The sequence below is a fragment of the Miniopterus natalensis genome, chromosome 17 (assembly GCF_054644295.1).
Source record: "Miniopterus natalensis isolate mMinNat1 chromosome 17, mMinNat1.hap1, whole genome shotgun sequence".
Lineage (NCBI taxonomy): Eukaryota > Metazoa > Chordata > Mammalia > Chiroptera > Miniopteridae > Miniopterus > Miniopterus natalensis.
The window spans coordinates 25,044,206-25,065,169 of record NC_142097.1 but is presented as its reverse complement, the minus strand read 5'-3'; the positions used below and the strand labels follow the sequence as shown (position 1 = coordinate 25,065,169).

General features: G+C 38.9%; 1 protein-coding gene across 5 annotated transcripts in view; it reads left to right on the top strand.

Annotated features, from left to right (window-relative positions):
- The first annotated feature begins 6,036 nt into the window (after positions 1–6,036).
- Positions 6,037–20,964, top strand: part of CDK12 (cyclin dependent kinase 12) — a 71,938-nt gene continuing 57,010 nt past the window's right edge. For 3 of the 5 annotated variants that reach the window (XR_015715871.1, XR_001602416.2, XR_001602415.2), the window contains exons 1-3: positions 6,037–7,627; positions 12,044–12,922; positions 20,571–20,747. Coding sequence is in view for 2 of the 5 variants with exons in the window: in XM_016202281.2 (XP_016057767.1) it covers positions 6,579–7,627; positions 12,044–12,922; positions 20,571–20,747 (2,105 nt within the window). In the remaining 3 variants the exon portion in view is untranslated. The remainder of the gene's footprint in view (positions 7,628–12,043; positions 12,923–20,570; positions 20,748–20,964) is intronic. The other 2 variants (XM_016202281.2, XM_087826143.1) reach the window with 1 other exon arrangement.

The following is a 20,964-nucleotide window of genomic DNA, read 5'->3' as shown; positions in this document are numbered from 1 at the left end:
TCTCAGACTTGCAGCAGTTAAGTATGCTGCTCGGCAGGTTTTAGCGATTGGCTCCTTTTCTGAGGCAGGCATTTCGTTTTGGCATTTAAGCAGTTTACAAGTTAAAATCCCCTGCTCTCTTTAAGGAAAAACTAGTTTTTCGACTAGTGGTATCAGGAATATTTTCTTTAAGATAATACGCTTTCTTGCCCTTGCTGGTTGCTCAAAAGTTAAGAGCACTCACCCGCAAACCCAAGGGTCACGGGTTCAATTCCCCGTCAGGGGCACGGCAGGGACCTGGGTTGCAGGTTAGATCCGGGGACCTGGCCCGGGGTGCCTGGGGGAGGAAACCAATGGATGTGTTTTTCTCACGCGGGTATTTCTCTCCCTGTCTCTCCCCCTTCCACTTTCTGAAGAGCAAAGGAAAAAGTGTCCTTGGGGGAGGATTAAAAACAAAAATTAAGTGTAGAAAGCACTTATCCAAGTGAGAATTTTCAAACATAACTTTTTAAAAAAATTATTAAAGCTGGGGACAGTGAAACAAGGAAGGGCTTAGGACAGAAAAAGCAACTGGAGAGAGCCTAGGTGGGGCTGCTTCTGCTCTCTAGAAATGCTATAGGAAGGAAATGAGCTTAGGTGGGGCTGCTTTGGCTCACTGGGAAGTCAGAGAAAAGGGGCCTTGGAGACAGGTTCAGGGGGTTAGCCCAGGCCAAACTGCTACTGCCCATTGCTCCCGTGGTTACGAGTCTCATGGGGACCCTGAGGGGGTGAAAAAAGGCATGGGCGTGCTTCTGAGAGGCAAAGCACCAATAGATCATATTTTATTTTATTTTTAATGTTTTTATTGACTTTTGGAGAGGAAGGGAGTGGGAGAGAGGGCAACACTGATAAGAGAGAATCATCAATTGGTTGCCTCCTGCACGCCCCTCACTGGGCAATTTCCCTGAAGGGGAATTGAACTAGTGACCTCTTGGTACATGGGAGGCCGCTGAACCACTGAGCCACACCGTGGGCTGGGCAATAGTTCATATTTTAACTGCTGATTCCTTTTTTGTTGTCAAACAAAGTGTCCTTCATTGAACAAGCATCTATGGAGTCCTAATACTTGTGTATTAGCAAGTGGTAATATAAACATGAAAAAACAGCCCCAGCCTTTGATTGGGTCATCTGATTTAGAGTTCTGAAAACACAACTGGTCACAATAATCATAGGTATTCAAAAAATTTTGTTAATTTATTATTATGGCAAAAGTAGCAATGTTAGATACACAGCTATGCTTTCTCATGGAAGTTCTCTGTACAGATAAACAATAATGTCCATACTAAATATAAGTAGAAAATTTTAAACGTTACAAAGCTTGAAAATAGAGTAAACTTTACCAAATTTGGGTCACAGAATAGAATAGAATAAGTTATAATTTAAAAATGCAAATGAAGTGACACTGTTGAAAATTTGTATTCAAAAAGCTAGGAGACATGTCATTAAATAAGAAATGCATAGGAACAATCTTCCTATATGGCAAGAAGGGAATAATGGGCAAATTTTAAATGACTAAGTTTTGAGGGTGACTTCAGAGGAGTCTTTTTTTTTTAAAAAATGTGTTTTTTATTGATTTCAGAGAGAGGAAGGGAAAGGGAGAGAAAGAAACATGGATGATGACAGAGAGTGATTGATCAGCAGCCTCCTGCACGCCCCCTACTAGGGATTGAGCCCACAGCAACCTGGGCTTGTGTCTTGACCAGGAATTGAACCAGGATCTCCTGGTTCATGGGTTGATCCTCAACCACTGAGCCATGCCAGCTGAGCCAAAGGACTCTTTAAACCTAAAATCTAAACTAACAAATTGGTTTGTAATGGATAAGAAATTATTGTAACTTTAGTTAAATATTTCCTTTGTGTACAGCCTAAAGAGAAGCTTTCTGACCTGCTTTGGGATTTACAGGGAAAGTATAGTAATCAGTTGACTGATCATCTTGGAGTTCATGGAGTTGCACTGACTTCCTGCACTGGGAAAAACTGCAAATAAACTAAATCGTGCAGTCGTGGAATTTCTGAGTTTAAGTTTTTCTGTACAATGAAGCAACCCTTATTTTACAAAAGTACTATTCTCACTAGTTGTTGGGCCAAACCATGCAGTTTAGGGTAGATTTTGTACTTTAAAATTTGGACACAACCTGAGGTTTCTTAGAACAGAATTTTTTCCAGCTTTATTGAGATATAATTGATATTACAATAGAATTTTATCCACCAAAACCAGAAAGTGTAGTGCAACAGAAGGAGTGCTGCCCTGGCTGGTGTTTTCAATGGTTAGAGCGTCAGCCCTCGGACCCCTGGGGTTGGCGGTTTGATTCCTGGTCGAGGGTGCGTACCTGGGTTGCAGGTTCGATCCCCAGCCTCAGTTGGGGCATGTGCAGAAGGCAGCCAGTTGATGTGTCTCTCACTTTTCTTTCTTTCTTTCTTTCTTTCTTTCTTTCTTTCTTTCTTTCTTTCTTTCTTTCTTTCTTTCTTTCTTTCTTCCTTCCTTCCTTCCTTCCTTCCTTCCTTCCTTCCTTCCTTCCTTCCTTCCTTCCTTCCTTCTTCTTTCTTTCTTTCTTTCTTTCTTTCTTTCTTTCTTTCTTTCTTTCTTTCTTTCTCTTTCTTTCTCTCCTTCTCTCCTTCTCTTCTTCTCTCCTTCTCTCCTCTCCTTCTCTCCTTCTCTCCTTCTCCCTCCCTCCCTCCCTCCCTCTCTCTCTCTCTTTCTTTCTCTCTCTCTCTTCCTCCTCCCTCCCTCCCTCTCTCTCTCTCTTTCTTTCTCTCTCTCTCTTTCTCCTCCCTCCCTCCCTCCCTCCCTCCCTCCCTCCCTCCCTCCCTCCCTCCCTCCCTCCCTCCCTCCCTCCCTCCCTCCCTCCCTCCCTCCCTCCCTCCCTCCCTTCTTTCTTTCTTTCTTTCTTTCTTTCTTTCTTTCTTTCTTTCTTTCTTTCTTTCTTTCTTTCTTTCTTTCTTTCTTTCTTTCTTCCTCTTTCTCTGTCGCTTCCTCCCACCCTTCCACTCTCTAATATGCAATGGAAAAATATCCTTGGGTAAGGATGAAAAAAAGAAGAAGAAGAAAAGAAAGAGTGCTGGCCTAGGATTAAAGAAAGAGTGTCCCTGCTCCTGATACTAACTACACTTAGTGTAAACATGCTCCAACTCCTGTGTGTCAGTTTCATCGGTAGATACATATAATAATATCCAACCTGGCCACCACACCAGGTTATTTATTTGTTCAGCTGATATTTGTTGACAGGCTAAAAAGACTTCTGTCGAAAATTGAAAAGTGCTATAAAAATATAAAAGGCCCTGACTGGTAGCTCAGTTGGAGCGTCATCCCCATATACCAAAGTTTTGGGTTCGATCCCTGGTCAGGGCACATACAGGAGTCAATCAATGAATGCATAAATAAGTGGAACAACAAATTGATGTTTCTCTCTCTCAATAAATTTTAAAAAAATTTAAATATAGAATATAAAAATTCAGTAAAAAACTTCATTCATTAGGGGATCTCTATTCTGCTTCAATAGGTAACAACCAGATAATTAATAATTATAAATATAATTAATGCTGTTTAATTTGAATGATGAATATTATTTTCAAGAATTTATTTGACACATTGCCATAATTCCTTCTGCCACCCCCACTTTTTCATTTTACTGTGGGTGTGTGGGTGTGGGTCAGTCACTTCATCTAATTGGCCCATTAAGCCATCTTCCATCATGTCAGACATTGGTGGGAGCCTTTATATCCAGGCCCTCTTGCAGCAATGATGGGAAGTTACCACACCTGAGTTCCAGTACTTAATTCTATCTTTTTCTTTTTCCTTTATTTTTCCTTGAAAGCATTAATTTGACTACTTCCATAGATGGTTAAAAAGTTGTCATGAAAATCTAGGTCTTTTTCATTTGTAATCAAGATTCACGAACTCAAACATTTAAGTAAAAACTTTTTTTAGTATCCATGTGACCAAAAGCAATAAGACTATTTTCAGGGAGTGATTTTGAGAATGGGTCTTTCTATCTTCATTTAGAATGTTTTCTTGCTCCTAATTTACTGGTTGATCTGCCCACCCTTGCATAAACAAATTATATCTACTCTTCTTGGGCCAACTTAAATGCCCTTTATAAAGTTTTCTCTTAACACTCCCAACCTCCTTTTGAACCTAGGCAGTACTCTGTATCATCCTTATGACATTTATCACCTTATATCTTATTGTATAAATATATTGTCTACATCCTTTTTAAGGGCCCTGAGTGGGCACTATCACACAGAGAAAGGCCTTAACACTTCACAGATAAATTCATTGAGGAAAAGAATTAATAAGTTTGGAAAAGTCACAACTTCCCTGTGCCTTAGTTACCTATCATACACAACCCTATTTCAGAGGGTTGTTATGAAGATGGAATGAATGAATGAATGTGTGGAGTTTCAAAAAGTGAAAAATGAGCCCGCCTGCCATGGCTCAGTGGTTGAGCATCCACCTATGATCCAGGAGATAGTAGTCCAATTCCTGGATAGGGCACATGCCCGGTTTTCAGGGCTCGATCCCCAGTGGGGGACATGAAGGAGACAGCTGATCAATGACTCTCTCATCATTAATGTTTCTCTCTTTCTCTCTTCCTCTCCCTTCCTCTCCCTGAAATCTTATTAGGCATATTTTTTTTTACAAAGTAAAAAATGAGCCCTACCTGGTTTGCTCAGTGGTTAGAGCGTCAGCCTGAGAACTGAAGGGTTCTGGGTTTGATTCTGACCAAGGGCACATACCTTGGTTGCAGGCTCAATCCCCAGCCCGGGTCAGGGCAAGTGTAGGAGACAACCAATTGATGTGTCTCTCTCACATCGATGTTTCTCTCTCTCTCTCCCTCCCTCTCTGTCTCTTCCACTCTCTCTGAAAAGCAATGGAAAAAATATCCTCAGGTGAGGATTAAAAAAAAAAAGTAAAAAATGAGAGGCAGTGTAAGCTACTGTTTTTGTCTTGTGCATAAATATCATGCTTTTCTTGTTCATAATTATAATCTTCTGTGTGAAGGTAAAAGGCTAAATAACTTCAGAAGAGCCATAGATGATCCCAAGAAGTGATAAGCTTTCAGGTTCTTAGGTTTGAAGTAGACTGGGGAGAGTGCCACACAATGAAAGTGCTTGTGCTTTAGTGTCAGACATGAATTTGAATCTCATCCTTAGCACTTTCTGGACTAGCTTTGTTACTCTGAGTAAGTTATTTAACTTCTCTGAGTCTGGGCTTCCTTATCTGTAAAATAGGGATGAGGATATCACATTTTGCAGGGTAGTATGAGAATTAAAGATAATGCACTTAATATAAGTTGCAAGCATTGTTAATATTTAGGGACTTGGGTTGAAATATCCCCACATTTGCCGTGCCCTGTTGACAATATTTTTATCCCTACAGAACTCAAGGGGTTTGCTGCTTGAAGTGCTCTATTCAAGGAGGGGTGGTTTTATTTAGTTGCAACAAGTAGAGGAGACAGGAGATTCATATCCCAGGCTCTTGCCTCTCCCAGGGAAGGCTTAGCCATTGCTTATATTCACTATTTTGTCAATTACACTGTTGATTTCTTCTTGCAGTTGGCTGGTTGAGTTCCTGTCAATCTCATCCTGTTTACAGCTCGTTTGCAAAATACTGTCCTACATTTTAACAGCAAGAAAATCCTTTAGTAACAACCACTCAGACCTTGAGGTCCTTGTCCTATCCAACAATCCTAGTAGTTGAAAAAATTAGTTTGCGTTGGAGCCTGAGAGTATTTGTTCAAAGAGTTATCAATAAAGTTTTGAATAAAAAAAAATTCTCCTAGCTCCGTTTCCACAAAGCTGATCAAACGCAGAGCGAGGAGCTTATCGCGAGAAAATGGAAAATCGCGTTTCGTCCTCCGGCCCTGTTCTCGCGTTGTTTCATCAAGCAGTAGAGAGAAGTAAAAGGGAGCACGAAATACCGCGAGCTTAGTATTCTCGCGATATTTCCTGGGATTGCCCCTCCCCCTCTTCCAAGTGCCGTTTCGGTTTAACCTAGTGTGGGACTGAGTCTGTGTGAGGGAGCGGGTGAGTGTGGGGGGCATTGAGGTGAGGCGGAGGCAAGAAAAGGAGCTCCCTCAAGAGCGAAGGACAAAGGGGGTGTGAGGCACCTAGGCCGCGGAACCTGAGCGACAGGAAGCCACCCCGAGCCGGGCTACCGGGTAGGGTTAAGGCCCGCGCAGTCCTCACGGCTCCAGAGCCGGAGTCGGCCGCGCAGCCCCGGGCCGTCGGCTTCCTACTTCCTCGACCTCCCCGGCCCCGGGGCCTGAGGATTGGCGCAGCGCGGGGAGGAGGGCAAACAGACTTGAGCGGCTGCCGGTTGTCTCGAAACTCCACTGCTGAGGAACTCTCATTTCTTCCCTGGCTCCTTCACCCCCACCTCATGTAGGAGGGTGCCGACGAGTCGGGAGGGAGGAGGAGCCTGCGCTACGGTCCCTTCCCTCCCCACCCCCTTCTCGGGGCGCTTTGGTAGGCGTGGGGTTGGGGTTGGGGGGAGGGTGGGGGTTACTTTTTGGAGTGCTGGGGAACTTTTTCCCCTTTTTGAGGCCAGGGGGAAGGGGATGCCCAATCCAGAGAGACATGGGGGCAAGAAGGACGGGAGTGGAGGAGCTTCTGGAACTTTGCAGCCGTCATCAGGAGGTGGCAGCTCCAACAGCAGAGAGCGTCACCGCTTGGTGTCGAAGCACAAACGGCACAAGTCCAAGCACTCCAAAGACATGGGGTTGGTGACCCCCGAAGCAGCACCTTTGGGTACAATTATCAAACCTTTGGTGGAGTATGATGACATCAGCTCTGATTCAGATACCTTCTCTGACGACATGGCCTTCAAATTAGACAGGAGGGAGAATGATGAACGTCGTGGAACTGATCGGAGTGACCGCCTGCACAAACATCGTCACCACCAGCACAGACGTTCCCGGGACTTACTAAAAAGTAAACAGACGGAAAAAGAAAAAAACCAGGAAGTTTCCAGCAAGTCGGGATCGATGAAGGACCGGATATCAGGAAGCTCAAAGCGGTCGAATGAGGAGAATGATGACTATGGGAAGGCACAGATCTCCAAAAGCGGCAGCAACAAGGAATCCAGGTCATCCAAACTACACAAGGAAAAGGCTCGGAAAGAACGTGAGTTGAAGTCTGGGCACAAAGACCGGAGTAAAAGTCATCGGAAAAGGGAAACACCCAAAAGCTACAAAACAGTGGACAGCCCCAAACGGAGATCCAGGAGTCCCCACAGGAAATGGTCTGACAGCCCCAAGCAAGATGATAGCCCCTCGGGAGCTTCTTATGGCCAAGATTATGACCTTAGTCCCCCAAGATCTCACACCTCCAGCAATTATGACTCCTACAAGAAGAGTCCTGGAAGTACCTCAAGAAGGCAGTCAATTAGCCCACCTTACAAGGAGCCTTCAGCCTACCAGTCCAGCACCCGGTCACCCAGTCCCTACAGCAGACGACAGAGGTCTGTGAGTCCCTATAGCCGGAGACGTTCTTCCAGCTATGAAAGGAGTGGCTCTTACAGTGGGAGATCACCGAGTCCCTATGGTCGAAGGCGATCCAGCAGCCCTTTCACCAGCAAACGGTCTCTGAGTCGGAGTCCACTCCCCAGGTGAGTTATTTGTCTAACAGTCCTTTCTTTCTTAGGGTGGGTTATGAGGAACTGGCAGTTAGTAATGTTTTGTTGAAGTTCCCATTGTTCATTGACTAGAACCCTTTACTATTGGCTAATCATTCAAGTGAGTGACTGGTCTCCTCTTAACCCAGAATTTGAAAAGTGGAGAGTTAAACTGCTAAAGGTAGGTACTTCCAGTGACAGGATCTTCAGCTGTAAGCTGAAGAAAAATCATGCATAGAGTTGATACTGGTTTCCAAAACTTATCTAGCTATTTCTGTTGCTTTGTTTAAAAATTTTTAAAAACCGCTTGGTATTAGTGCTTGAGACCTCATTGAACCTGATTAGAGATGTAAGAAATTAGTTTTCATTTGAATTATCTTAAGGCTATTTGCCTAGGTCATCTACCATTTGTTCTGCCCACTGAGTGTTCAAACTTGTTAAATTCACTTATTTCCTAATTGACAATGTTTTAGTGTCTTACAGAAGACTCCTGTCTTTTCACAGATATTTCTAGTGGAAATTCAGCTGATTCATGCTTTTTCCCTTTGATGGTAGAGCCTAGCAGAAATTGGTTCCAGTGATAATTTGATTTTCTTTACAGCACCACCATTGACCTACCCTGTGACCACTGACAATTTTCAAAATCTTTCTCTAAAAAAAATGGTAATAGTGCCTTTACTGTGTTATTTTTGCAAGAAAGGCATGTTAGTTTGAAATTTAATTGTTGGAGTGAATTATCTACTGGAAACTGTTTTTCTTTGTAGGATGTACCTCCCTTTTTGTGGACTCACCTTTGTCCACAAGAGCAGAACATGGGCTTTGGAGTTATACCTGAATGGAGTCCTAATCTTGCTTTGTGTCCTTAGGCAAATAATTTTTCCACGCCTAGGTTTTTTTTATGTGTAAAATGGGAGTAATAACTACCAATTTCTAGAGTGGTGAGGATTAAGTTAGTAAATATGAAGTGCATAATACAGTGACTGGTACCTGAAGCCAATCAGTAACTTCTATAAGTAAGGAAAATGTTGAATACTACTAGTGAAATTATTCTAATTTGAAAAAACGCATGCATATCTTTAAATGTCAATGCGAGTAATTTTTGTTGATTTAAAGTTATAATTACTTATAAACTAGTTTGAATTGATCAAGCTTCTGAGTTCCTAGTTGTCAGGGTCTGAAATTCCTTAGTCTTTTCTTCCATTTTATTGTAATTTTCAAACACAGAAAAGTCCATACATGTACCACCTACATTCTACAATTAATATTTGCTATATATTTTATACGTATCCATCAATTCATCATTTGCTTTATTATTATTTTTTAACCCATTGCTTTTCAGAGAGAGTGGAAGGGGGAGAGAGAGAGAGAGAGAGAGAGAGAGAGAGATTGAGAATAAGAAAGAAAACATTGATGTGAGAGAGACACACCAATTGGTTGCCTCTTGCACTTACCCCGACCGGGACAGGGATCAGGCCTACAGCGGAGGTAGGAATCGAACTTGGAACCCCGTCAGTCCTCTGGCTGATGCTAACCACTGAACAAAACCAGTTAGGACCATCTTTTGTTTTGATTTATCTCAAAGTTGCTGACATCAGCATACTTCATTATAAATGCTTTAGTATATATATCATTAGCTAGAGGTCATCAGCTAATGAGGGGTAAAATTTATATACAGGGAAATGGATAAGTCTTAAGTGTACCATTTGTGAAGTTGTTTAGTTTTTTAAGGAACCCTAAGAAATGAAATATTCTCAGAATATTTGGGTTTTTTCCCTCTTTTGTTCTTTTTTTAAGTGAGAGTTTAGTGAAGCAGTAAAACAGAAAGTGGCTACTCCACAGACAGAGCAGTCAAATATTTGTTTTCTTGAGTAGTTTAATAAGGATGTTCTGAGAATTTTTATTGTTGTGGGGTTTGGGAATATAGAAGTGCATTGAGGTTAAAACACTAAAATGAGTTCCAGTAAGACCTACACTGCAGCTTTGCAATGATTCCTTTTGGAATCATAGCTGAAGTTTTTTCTTCCTCTATTTACTTAACTGGAACTAGTGCAGAAATGGTAAAAATAAGTCAAAGAATTGGAGACACCTTATGGTATTATAGGACACAAATATAAGCACTGCATAATAATCCTAGAGTCACACACACATTTTTAGTTGGTTTGTAGAGAGCATCATATGTTTGTATTGTGCATTATATATTTTTCCTTATATGTTGGAGTCCCAAACAGTAAGTACAGAACTTTAATCTTAGAGTCAGAGTAGAGGAACATACAGATCCCTTCTCTGGTGTTCTCTGTGTTTTTTCCTTGGTAGAGAGTCAAAATTAAGTAAGCAACATTGTTTTAAAAGACAAAATGCTTTGGCAGAAATGCAAGGTCTTTGTATTTACCAAATTAATAGTGATTAATAGTAGCAATTTCAGATGGGTGCAACCTAACTTAATTCAGAGGAAAAATATGTTTATTTTTTAAGACAATTTTTTTTATTGTTGCCTGAATTTACCTACTTGTTGTCTCCCCCCTTTTTTTTCCTTGAAGAGTGGATCTGGATCATAAAAATACCTTAAGTATATGGCCATTCAAATGTCCCATTGACAATAGGCTTGTGTTCAGAAATTCAAGGGCTTTTAGCAAAGTTTCTTAGGAAGATTTAGTCATGCTGAAAGATTATAGAAACAATGCTTTGTATAGCGTAGTCTCTGACACTACTTAGTGTTTGGGATTTTAGAAGTTTTTCCTGGGATAGAGGTGTTAGTTTTATCCCAGCTCTAATTTAATCTGAGAAAACCTCTTGTTTTAGCCAGTTTTTTACAAGAGAAGTATTTATTTTAAGGGTAAGTGGATATTTGGTGAACCCACTTAACTACTTTCAATAGTTTATATACTCATGTTTATATATATATATATGTGTGTATATATCTATATATATGTTGTTATTGTTGTTTTGAGTACTTTGATTCTAGTAATGACTATATTTTAACTAAGTTTTGGGGGCAAACTTCCAAAGAGCAGTATAAGAAAATCATGGCTAACATCATGTGAGTTGTTTCCCCTACACACATATGCTATTTATTTTGAAACTTTTGATTCATGTCAGTCTTACCAGTGATCAAAGATAAAGGGGGATATTGAAGATCTGGAATGGAAACAATTTACAATTTGTTTTAGATTCCTGGGCAAATTATGTTTTGTCCAGTTACAGTTTTAGTGCTAATTCTCCCCCCCATCCCCCTTACCTTAAAGCCTAAACACATTAGGCTTTATTAAAAAGCAAAAAGAATTAATGAGGGTTGGGTGTCAATTTAGAATAATATGCCTCATAGATTCTAAAATTTTACTTCCCGCCCAGCCAGGCGTGGCTCAGTTGTTGAGTGTCTACCTGGGATCCAGGCGATCGGAGTTCTATTCCTGGTCAGGGCACATGCCCGGGTTGTGGGCTCGATCAAGGACTCTCATCATTGATGTTTCTGTCTCTCTCTCTCCCTCTCCTTTCCTCTCTCTGAAATCAATAAAGATATATTTAAAAAATAAATAAATAAAAATGAAATTTTACTTCCCAATCCTTCTTTAATAATGAAAATAAATTGAACATGCAATAATACCTTGCTTTTTGAGTTCCTAAAAAGTTTATTAGAAATCATTTTATATTTGAAAGTACCAGAAGCCGTTATAGTTTTGAGAACTTCTAATTATTTGGTAAGACAGTTTCTCCAGTTTATAGTTTGTTAATTCCAACTTTTGTATCTTGGGGCTTTGTTTAGTAGAGGCACAACTTAATTATAAACTTGAGGATACAGGAACAAAATCTTTTCCTAGGATCTGTCAATTAAATAGTTCTCTAGTTAAAAGTTTAGATTTTGGCGAAGCATGCTAGTTACTTTTAATTTCTTGATTGATATAACCCACCTTTAGTATAAGGTTTGATTTTTTTCAATCATGTTTTCACTTTATCAGAAATTTAAACCAAAATTCTAAAAGTAAATATTATGACTATAGGTATTTTCTAACATGGGGAAAAATATCGATCTGTCTCCCTTCAGTTAAATAATTTTTAGTTTTATATGATTGAAGTATATTGTCATACAGGATTTAGTTATAATCTATTTCTTAAACTTTTTTAGAATAGTTTTAGATTTACAGAAAAATTGTGAAGATAGCGCAAAGAGTTCTTATATCCCCTGGTACCCAGCTTCTCCACTATTAACATCTTACATTAGTATGGTACATTTGTTATAATTAAACCAATTAATGAACCAATGTTGATTTATGATTATTTGATACCTAATTATTTTTAAGTTTGCTAACTTACTCAAAGTGGTTTTTTAAGTTACAGTTCTCCATAATTTAACTGATTTATTTTCCTTTGTTGCTATAGCCTATTCATTAAATTGCCGTTTTCTTTTTCCATTAGGAAATCCATGAAGTCTAGAAGTAGAAGTCCCGCATATTCAAGACACTCGTCCTCTCACAGTAAGAAGAAGAGATCCGGGTCACGCAGTCGACATTCCAGTATCTCACCTGTCAGGCTTCCATTGAACTCCAGCTTGGGAGCTGAACTCAGTAGGAAAAAGAAGGAAAGAGCAGCTGCTGCTGCTGCAAAAATGGATGGAAAGGAATCCAAGGGTTCACCTATTATTTTGGCTAGAAAAGAGAACAGTTCAGTAGAGGCTAAGGATTCAGGTTTGGAGTCTAAAAAGTTACCCAGAGGTTTAAAATTGGAAAAATCTGCCCCAGATACTGAACTGATGAATGTAACACATCTAAACACAGAAGCCAAAAATTCTTTAGATACAGGGAAAATAAAGGTGGATGAGAACTCTGAGAAGCATCCTGTTAAAGATTTGAAAGTACAGGGATCAAGAGACTCTAAACCCATGGCATTGAAGGAGGAGATTGTTACTCCAAAAGAGACAGAGACATCAGAAAAGGAGACCCTTCCACCTCTCCCCACAGTTACTTCTCCTCCACCTCCTTTACCAACTACTACCCCTCCACCTCAGACACCCCCTTTGCCACCTTTGCCTCCACTACCAGCTATGCCACAGCAACCACCTCTGCCTCCTCCCCAACCAGCATTTAGTCAGGTTCCTGCTTCTAGCACTCCAACTTTGCCCCCTTCTACTCACTCAAGGACATCTACTCTGTCCTCTCAGGCAAATTCTCAGCCCCCTGTACAGGTTTCTATGAAGACTCAAGTGTCTGTAACAGCTGCTATTCCACACCTAAAAACGTCAACGTTGCCTCCTCTGCCCCTCCCACCCTTATTACTTGGAGAAGATGACATGGATAGGTAAGTCCTATAGTTAACTGAGAAAACTTACTCTCTCAATCTAAGTATAATACATTTTTCTCAAACTTTGTTAAAACTGCTCTAATTCATTGCTATTTAGAATGCTTTTATGAATAGGAAATGCCTTTAATGTTCCGTTTTCAGTGGGAAAGTCCTTATTTATGACATTACTTAGGAAGAATTACAATTTGAGGCCCACTAACCCTTTTTCTCATAAGTTTATTTACTGATAAGGCTAATTTGGATTCAGATTCTTAAAAATCAATAGCACTTGTCAGATTTTTAGTTGAAAAATTTAATAGCTATAGAAAAATTAAAAGAATGATACAGTTAACACCCTTATACTTTTCACCTGGATCTACCAATGGTTAACTTTTGGCCATATTTCTTTAACTGTAGGTATTTGACACTTCTGAGTTCTTTAGTATGTCTCTAATAATAATATCAGTAACATAATATAAATAATATTAGATATCACCAGTGGTCCCCAAAATGTCTTTTATATATCTATTTTGTTTTTTGTTTTTTCTCCTGGTCGAGGAGAAAAATAAGCCAGATTTATTTCAAAAAGTTCTGCTTAAAAAAAATCAAATTATTCTGTAAGAAGCAGAAGAACAATATGTAGAATCGTTACTATTTAGAATATAAATTCACAATGGGGTGATGGGAAAAACTAATTTTAATGAGTCCTCTGAGTATTGAGAACTGATTAAGTGATTATGAAGCATGAATCTGATTTTATGGAAGACATTAGGAAATAAATTTAATTTCTTGGCAGGACTAGCTAGGCAAGTACCACCAAACATGATTTAGCAGTAACATATGCCATGACAGCATTTGTGTTACTGTTTTTTCTACTGAGGCCCTCTGATTTTCTAGGATATGAGTTTAGTTTACTGCATGGAATTTCTGTTGTAAGCACAAAAATAAGTACCACTTATCTTGCATCCTAGACCAGTTCTCAACCCTCCATTACTTTCCAAGTGACATAGGGGATTCAAACAGTGATACATTTCAGCCCTTTAGGTATATATTTTTCCTAACTACCCTCTGTGCCTTTTGGGAAGGTGTAAGTGCAATAAATCGGCAGGGGTGGGACATGACAATGAGTATTTAAAAAAATGGCTCCAGTACTGTTCATGGTAGTATATCTGATTTTTTTTTTAAATTCCACATGCTTTTTCTAATATTAATAGGTATTTATGAATTCTGCCACATCCTGAGAACTACAAAGGAAAATAACAACTGAAATTTATGTAGAAAAATTTGAGGTACACAATACATTTATAGATACAAACTATATGTTTTTATAGTTTTTGTTGGAAAAGGAACATAGTCAGTTTAACGTCATCTAAAAGGACCCTAGGCCATTATCTACCCACATATCTACCCACAAGAACCTCTTTTAAATATTAGTTTATGTAGTGGCTAGAACAGTATTAGTGTGGCGCTAAGAATCTTTATTTTGAAATGTTTATTTAGCTCACCAAATAACTATTGAATCTACCTACTATGGGTCAAGTAGAGTACAGATTTTCAGAGGTGGAATGATGTTGACAGATGGCACATAGGGATTTCTATATTTCAGATTGGGGATGAAAGGTAAAGTAAGACCCATTCAGTGCTTATTTAAGTATGTGTGGCTCTCTTTAAGAATGTGTATAAGAGAAAATAAAGTGAGCAAATTGTTTTTGTTATAGATCAATTTTGATTCTGAAAGTATAACTATATTTTATTTCATAGTCCAGTATAATTATTTTTAAAGGTATGATTATTAGTTGTTTTTCACATATAATACAAGTAAAGTATGAAAGGTAGAAAAATGGAAATGAAGATTTCTTTCACTATCAATTTTCTTTTTTCACTGTCAATTTTAAATTCAAGATGATTTTTTTGTCATATGTATGTGTATATATATATATATATGTGTGTGTGTATATATATACATATGCCACTCTATCCATGTACCAGCTATATCTATTTTTCATGTGAAAAAAAAATTTTTTAATCCTCACCTGAGGATATTTTTCCCATTGCTTTTCAGAGAGAGTGGAAGGGAGAGAGAGAGAAACATTGATGCGAGAGACATGTTGATTGGTTGCCTCCCGAATGTGTCCTGACCAGGGCTGGGGATTGAGCCTGCAACTGAAGTATGAGGTACTTGCCCTCGACCGGAATTGAACCTGAGACCCTTCAGTCTGCAGGTCAACACTCTAACCACTGAGCCAAACTGGCTAGGGCAGTACTTTTTATGTAAGAACACTTTTCAGGAAGAAATCTAAAAGTTTCATATGGGTCTCATATTCTTCTGTATTTTCTCATGTGAAATGGCAGCAGGTTAAATGTTGAGAATAGGATATACATCTTTTTATTGCCAGCGGTGCTTTAAACACAGAACACAGAATGTAATCAGTAGATAGTGGTTATTTGAATGCATAAGTAAAACTGCTGAAGGAGCCAGAGTCAGGGTTTGTGTAAAATGACACTGGGCATGTAGTTAAGTCATTTGGCACATGGATGACATAAAACTTCCATTTGTCTTCCTTTTTTTATTTGAATACATCTTTATTGATTTTAGAGAGAGGGAGGGGGAGAGAGAGAGAGAGAGAGAAACATCAGTGATGAGAGAGTCATTGATTGGCTGCCTCCTGCAGGCCCCCATACTGGGGATTGAGTCTGCAGCCCTGGGCATGTGCCCTGACTTGGAATTGAACTGTGATCTCCTAGATCCTAGGTCAAATCTCAACCGCTGAGCCACGCCTGGTCGGGCAGTATTTGTCATCTTTGAGTTAAAATCCTTTTGGGAAAAGAATAAAACTTTTCTTTCAAACATATAGATTGGGCAGGAGTATATTAACCCAGGTATCAAATGCAGGAGTGAATTTAACTAATGGTATTGTGTAAGCCTTTCTGATTCATGGTTTACATGACTTGGTTTCAAGAAACAAAGGCTGACCAGTCCAAGTGGCTCAGTTGGTTGAGCATTGTCCTGTGCACAGAAAGGTTGCCAGTTCGATACCAGGTCAGAGCACATTCCTGGGTTGTGGATTTGATCCCTGGTCAGGGCTCATACAGAAGGCAACTGATTGATGTTTCTCTCTCACATTGATGTCTCTCTCTTTCCTCCTCCTTCCCTCCCCTGACCCTTCTCTCTCAAGCATGTCCTCTGGTGAGGATTTAAAAAAAAAAAAAAGAAAAAAAAGCCCAGCCAGTGTGGCTCAGGTGGTTGAGCCTTGACCCAGGAATCAAGAGGTCATAGTTCCATTCCCCAGTCAGGTCACATGCTCAATCCCCAGTGGGGGGCTGTGTACGAGGCATCTGACCAGTGATACTTCTCTCTCATTGATGTTTCTATCTCTTTCCTTTCCTTTCCTTTCCTTCCTCTCTCTCTCAAAATAAAAATGGCCCTAGCTGGTTTGGCTCAGTGGTTAGAACGTCGGTCCTCGGACTGAAGGGTTCCAGGTTTGATTCTGTCCAAGGGCACATACTTTGGTTGCAGGCTCGACCCCAGGTTGGGGCACATAGGGAAGGCAACGAATCAATGTCTCTCTCTCATCGATGTTTCTCTCTCTTTCTCTCCCTCCCTCTCCCCTTTCCTCCCTCCACTCTGAAAAGCAATAAAAAAATATCCTCAGGTGAGGATTAAAAAAAAAACATTTTTAAAAAAAGCAAAGGCTGCCCGGCCAAGCATGGCTCAGCGGTTGAGCATCGACCTAGGATCCAGGCGATCGGGGTTCGATTCCCGGTCAAGGCACATGCCCAGGTTGTGGGCTCGATCTATCTGTCTCTCTCCCCCTCCTTTCCTCTCTCTGAAATCAATAAAGATATATTTAAAAAAAAAAAAAAAAAAAAAGCAAAGGCTGCCAAACACACACTTCAATATAGTATATTCTTCATGAACATAGCCATTCATGAGGATCTCTTGCTTTTAAAGAGATCATCTGACCTGGCCAGGCATGGCTCAGCGGTTGAGCATTGACCTGGGATCCAGGAGATTGGGGTTCAATTCCCAGTCAGGGCACATACTACCCGGGTTGCGGGCTAGGCAGCCGATCAATGACTCTTATTATTGATGTTTCTCTCTCTCTCTCTCTCTCCCTCCTTTCCTCTCTTTGAAATCAGTAAAGATATATTTAAAAAATTAGTAAATAAATAAATAGATCACCTGTGTACTCTTTAAACTTTTAGTTAACCACTAGGGTTTTTTAATTCTTTTTCTTTTTTTTGATAGCCTGGTTCATTTGGAGTTTATTAGACTTCTATAGAGTCTACACTGTTCTTAAAGGCTGTTTATTTAAAGTATTGAGCTCTTACAGAAAAGAAAGGATCTGTGTGAGCATTCACATTTGACTTAGGATTTTGTTAATAGAATGCTTGGTTCTAATTTTTAATGTATTTAACTCGAATTTTTTTTTTTTGAGAGAGAGACATCGATTTGTTGTTCCACCCATTGATGCATTCATGGGTCGATTCCTGTGTGTGCCCTGATGGGATCAAACCGGTAACCTTGGTGTATCAGGACAGTGCTCTCTAACCAGTTGAGCTACCCAGCCAGGGCTCAACTCAAATTTTTAATTGAAATTTATAAAAATAAATCACTTTTTAAACAACTTACTTTAAGAGGAAGAAGATAGATTATAAAGTTTATGCTATGGAATTTTTTAAATTATGAAGAAATTCATTTAAAAAAAATAGTTCATATGTAAATTCATACTTTCTTAACAATAATGACTTATTAGAGGTGTTTACATTGTACAGATTAAATCTCATTATTATAAATTTCTTTTAAAAAAAAAATATATCTTTATTGATTTCAGAGAGAGGAAGAGAGAGAGAGGTAGAAACATCAATGATGAGAGAGTCATTGATTGGCTGCAGCCTAAACCTGGGCATGTGCCCTGACCAGGAACCGAACCCCAATCTTCTGGATCCTAGGTCGACACTCAACCACTGAACCATGCCTGGCTGGGCCCGTTATTACGAATTTCAAGAGGCTATTAAACTTTGGGCAGTCCTGGAGCTTGGCAACTTTAAAAAAAATTATACATGACTGTTATGCAATATACTCACCATATGTGAGTTGTCTACAGGTATAAATGGGGAACCAGGAAGTACTGATATTAAGATAGTTCAGTACTAATTGGTACTGAATCTTTAAGTAATGACTTAGGTGTTCAGTATCTGCTTCCCTACGTTAGAACATCTCAATATCCGTATGTCCTGAGCACTATATAGAACCATATTTTACTGAGTGCCCTACACTAAAGGCTAACGACCGTAATGTTAAGCATTGCAATTTTATGGGCCATCATTCCAAGGTTTTTGGAACATTAGAATTTGTTGAAATAGCATTTGACCTCTATTCAATTTGTATGCCCTGAATTAATAGGGAGTACACATTCTGTTTCTTGAAAAAAACATCCTAATGTGATTTTTTTTCCAGAAGCAATGTACATTTTCACAGTAGCAAATTATATTTGAACCCGTAAAGTAAGCCTTAGAGAAAACAAGACCTAAATATAAAACGTAGATTAAACTTACATGAAATGATGATGAGGGAATTCAGATACAATACTTTGATTCTAGTGAAGCAGGACCAAGAAGTAATATATTTCTGAATCATGAGGAATTGAAAATATGTTGCTAACCACTATGCTGTACACCTGAAACTAATACAAAATAATATTGAATGTAAACTGTAATTGAAAAATAAAAATTTAAAAATAGTTTCTCAGGAATAAAAAAGAATTTCTGACATTAGTTGAGGAGTGAGGAATTTTCTTTACCTGAATGTCTTAAAAATTGGGGAAATTTAAAAAATCTATCTATTATATCCTGACTCAAGAGAGTTTCCTGGTAATAGGCTTTGTTCCCAGAGTAGAAAAATTGTAGTGCAAATTGTAATGTCATAAGTTCATCTCATTCAGTAATTTAACAAAGTTTCAGGTGATCATTTTGCACTCCATTTCTAATTGATATGAGTACAAACTAATCTAGATTTTATTCTGTCTGATTTACAAGAGATTAAAATGAAAATTGATAGGAAGTAGCTTTTGAGATGGTTTCACACACAAGGGGCAGCAGTATGCTTCAGAAAGTTACAATACAAGGGAGAGAACTGTTCTTTATGGTTCTGTGGAAGTATTCATGAAAGAATATCTTTCATCTTCTGAGATCTATTTTTAAGACTTCCATCCTCTATAGTTATCAACTGCATGTACCTGGCCTCCAGAAATTAGTATGTTAAACTGAACCAGCTTAATGGGAGTAACTATCCATAGGGCTTGTTTTCCAAAGAAAAGTATTGCTTAGAGTAGCAAAATTATAAGCCTGTCTAGGCACGGTGGAAAGCTGTTCAAAAGTAACTCAGAGCAATTTTTGTGAATGGAAATGTAGTGCTCAAGTCACAATCTGCTTTAAAAAGAAAAAGAGTATCTTTTTTATAATCACTTGTCAAAAAAGTGGAGGAAGCTTCTAATGTGGTTAGGACTCTCAGATCCTTTTCAACCTACTAATACTGTGATGGAATAGAAAAGGCTTACTGTCTAACATGGTTTTATTTGTAGGCATGAATTAGTATGCTGCACTGTCTTTTCTGAGGACATGCATGGCACAAAATCCTTCCTTTACTCATAAATTAAACTGATATAGTTTAAAATTTGGATCTCAAAACTGAGATTTCTAATCTATTCCAGAAAAGCCATCCTTTTTCCCCACTGACTATAATTTGTTGATTATCATGAGAGACCTGCTTCACCTGCTTTAACAATTCTGTAATAGTTGCTTGAACGTTTTCTCCTTAGATTTTTAGTTTGAGGGTTATTTATCCATTTTGGCAGATCAAGATATGGTTGCCTTTTGCTTCCAAACCAATAGAATAAGTCAGGATATTTTTCACTAGTCTTGATTTCCAGCTTAGCTTTTTTTCTTTTTCCAAGTTCTAAAATACTACTTCCTTTGTCCAAGTTCTTCCCACATCTTTAGCAATATAGCAGTGCTACATTGTTCAGCTTTCATTCCCATTTAAATTTTTGCTGGTTAAAATATAGAATAGGTTTGATAACTCCATGAGTTGTAGTGATACTTTGCAAATTTAAGATGAATACTTTCTGCATTTTATTTCATCTCAGTAAAAATCCAAATAGAATCTTGGGAAGGACATTAAAAGAAGGGGTTTGTTAAAGAACCTACAAGTAATAGTCCAAAATTTTTATTTTTTATTTTAAAATACATTTTTATTGATTTTTAGAGAGAGAAAGAGAAAGAGAATCATTGACATGAGAGAGAAACATTGATCAGTTGCCTTCCATATGCACCCTGACGGGGTATTGAACCCACAACCTGGACATGTGTCCGGACTAGGAATTGAACCGGCAACCTTTTTATTGCACAGGAGGATGCTCAACCAACTGAGCCACACTGGCCAGGGCTATTGTTTCTTTACTATACTATAGATTTCTTTTTGCAAAATCCAAGTATCTTTAACTTTACTAAACCTCTTTGTCTTACCTTGTGTTATGGGTTATTTTCCTTTAAGAGTAAAATCTTTGTAGTCTTTTAATAGTCAGACATTAAAATCTTTGAAAGTTTTATTTGCATATTCTTTAAGTAATTGTGATCTTTTCTTCTCTCCATCTTTATTGTTTAGTCCAAAAGAAACTCTGCCTTCAAAACCTTTAAAGAAAGAGAAGGAACAAAGGCCACGTCACTTACTCACGGACCTCCCTCTCCCTCCAGAGCTTCCTGGTGGGGATCCATCTCCCCCAGACTCTCCAGAACCAAAGGCAATCACACCACCTCAGCAACCATATAAAAAAAGACCAAAGTGAGTTTTTGGAGGGCCCTATCCTTAATTAGAGCTTTTATTACCGTGAAGAACCATGGGGCTTAAATTTCACACTTTGTTCTACGACCCACACCAGTAGGATCATAGAAGATTGGGCCTAATGTGTATCTATTATTTTATTTTAATGGATAAAAACCTACATAGGAGACCCATTCATCTGCATTCACAGATACCTAGCCGTGTTATTTTTTTAGAA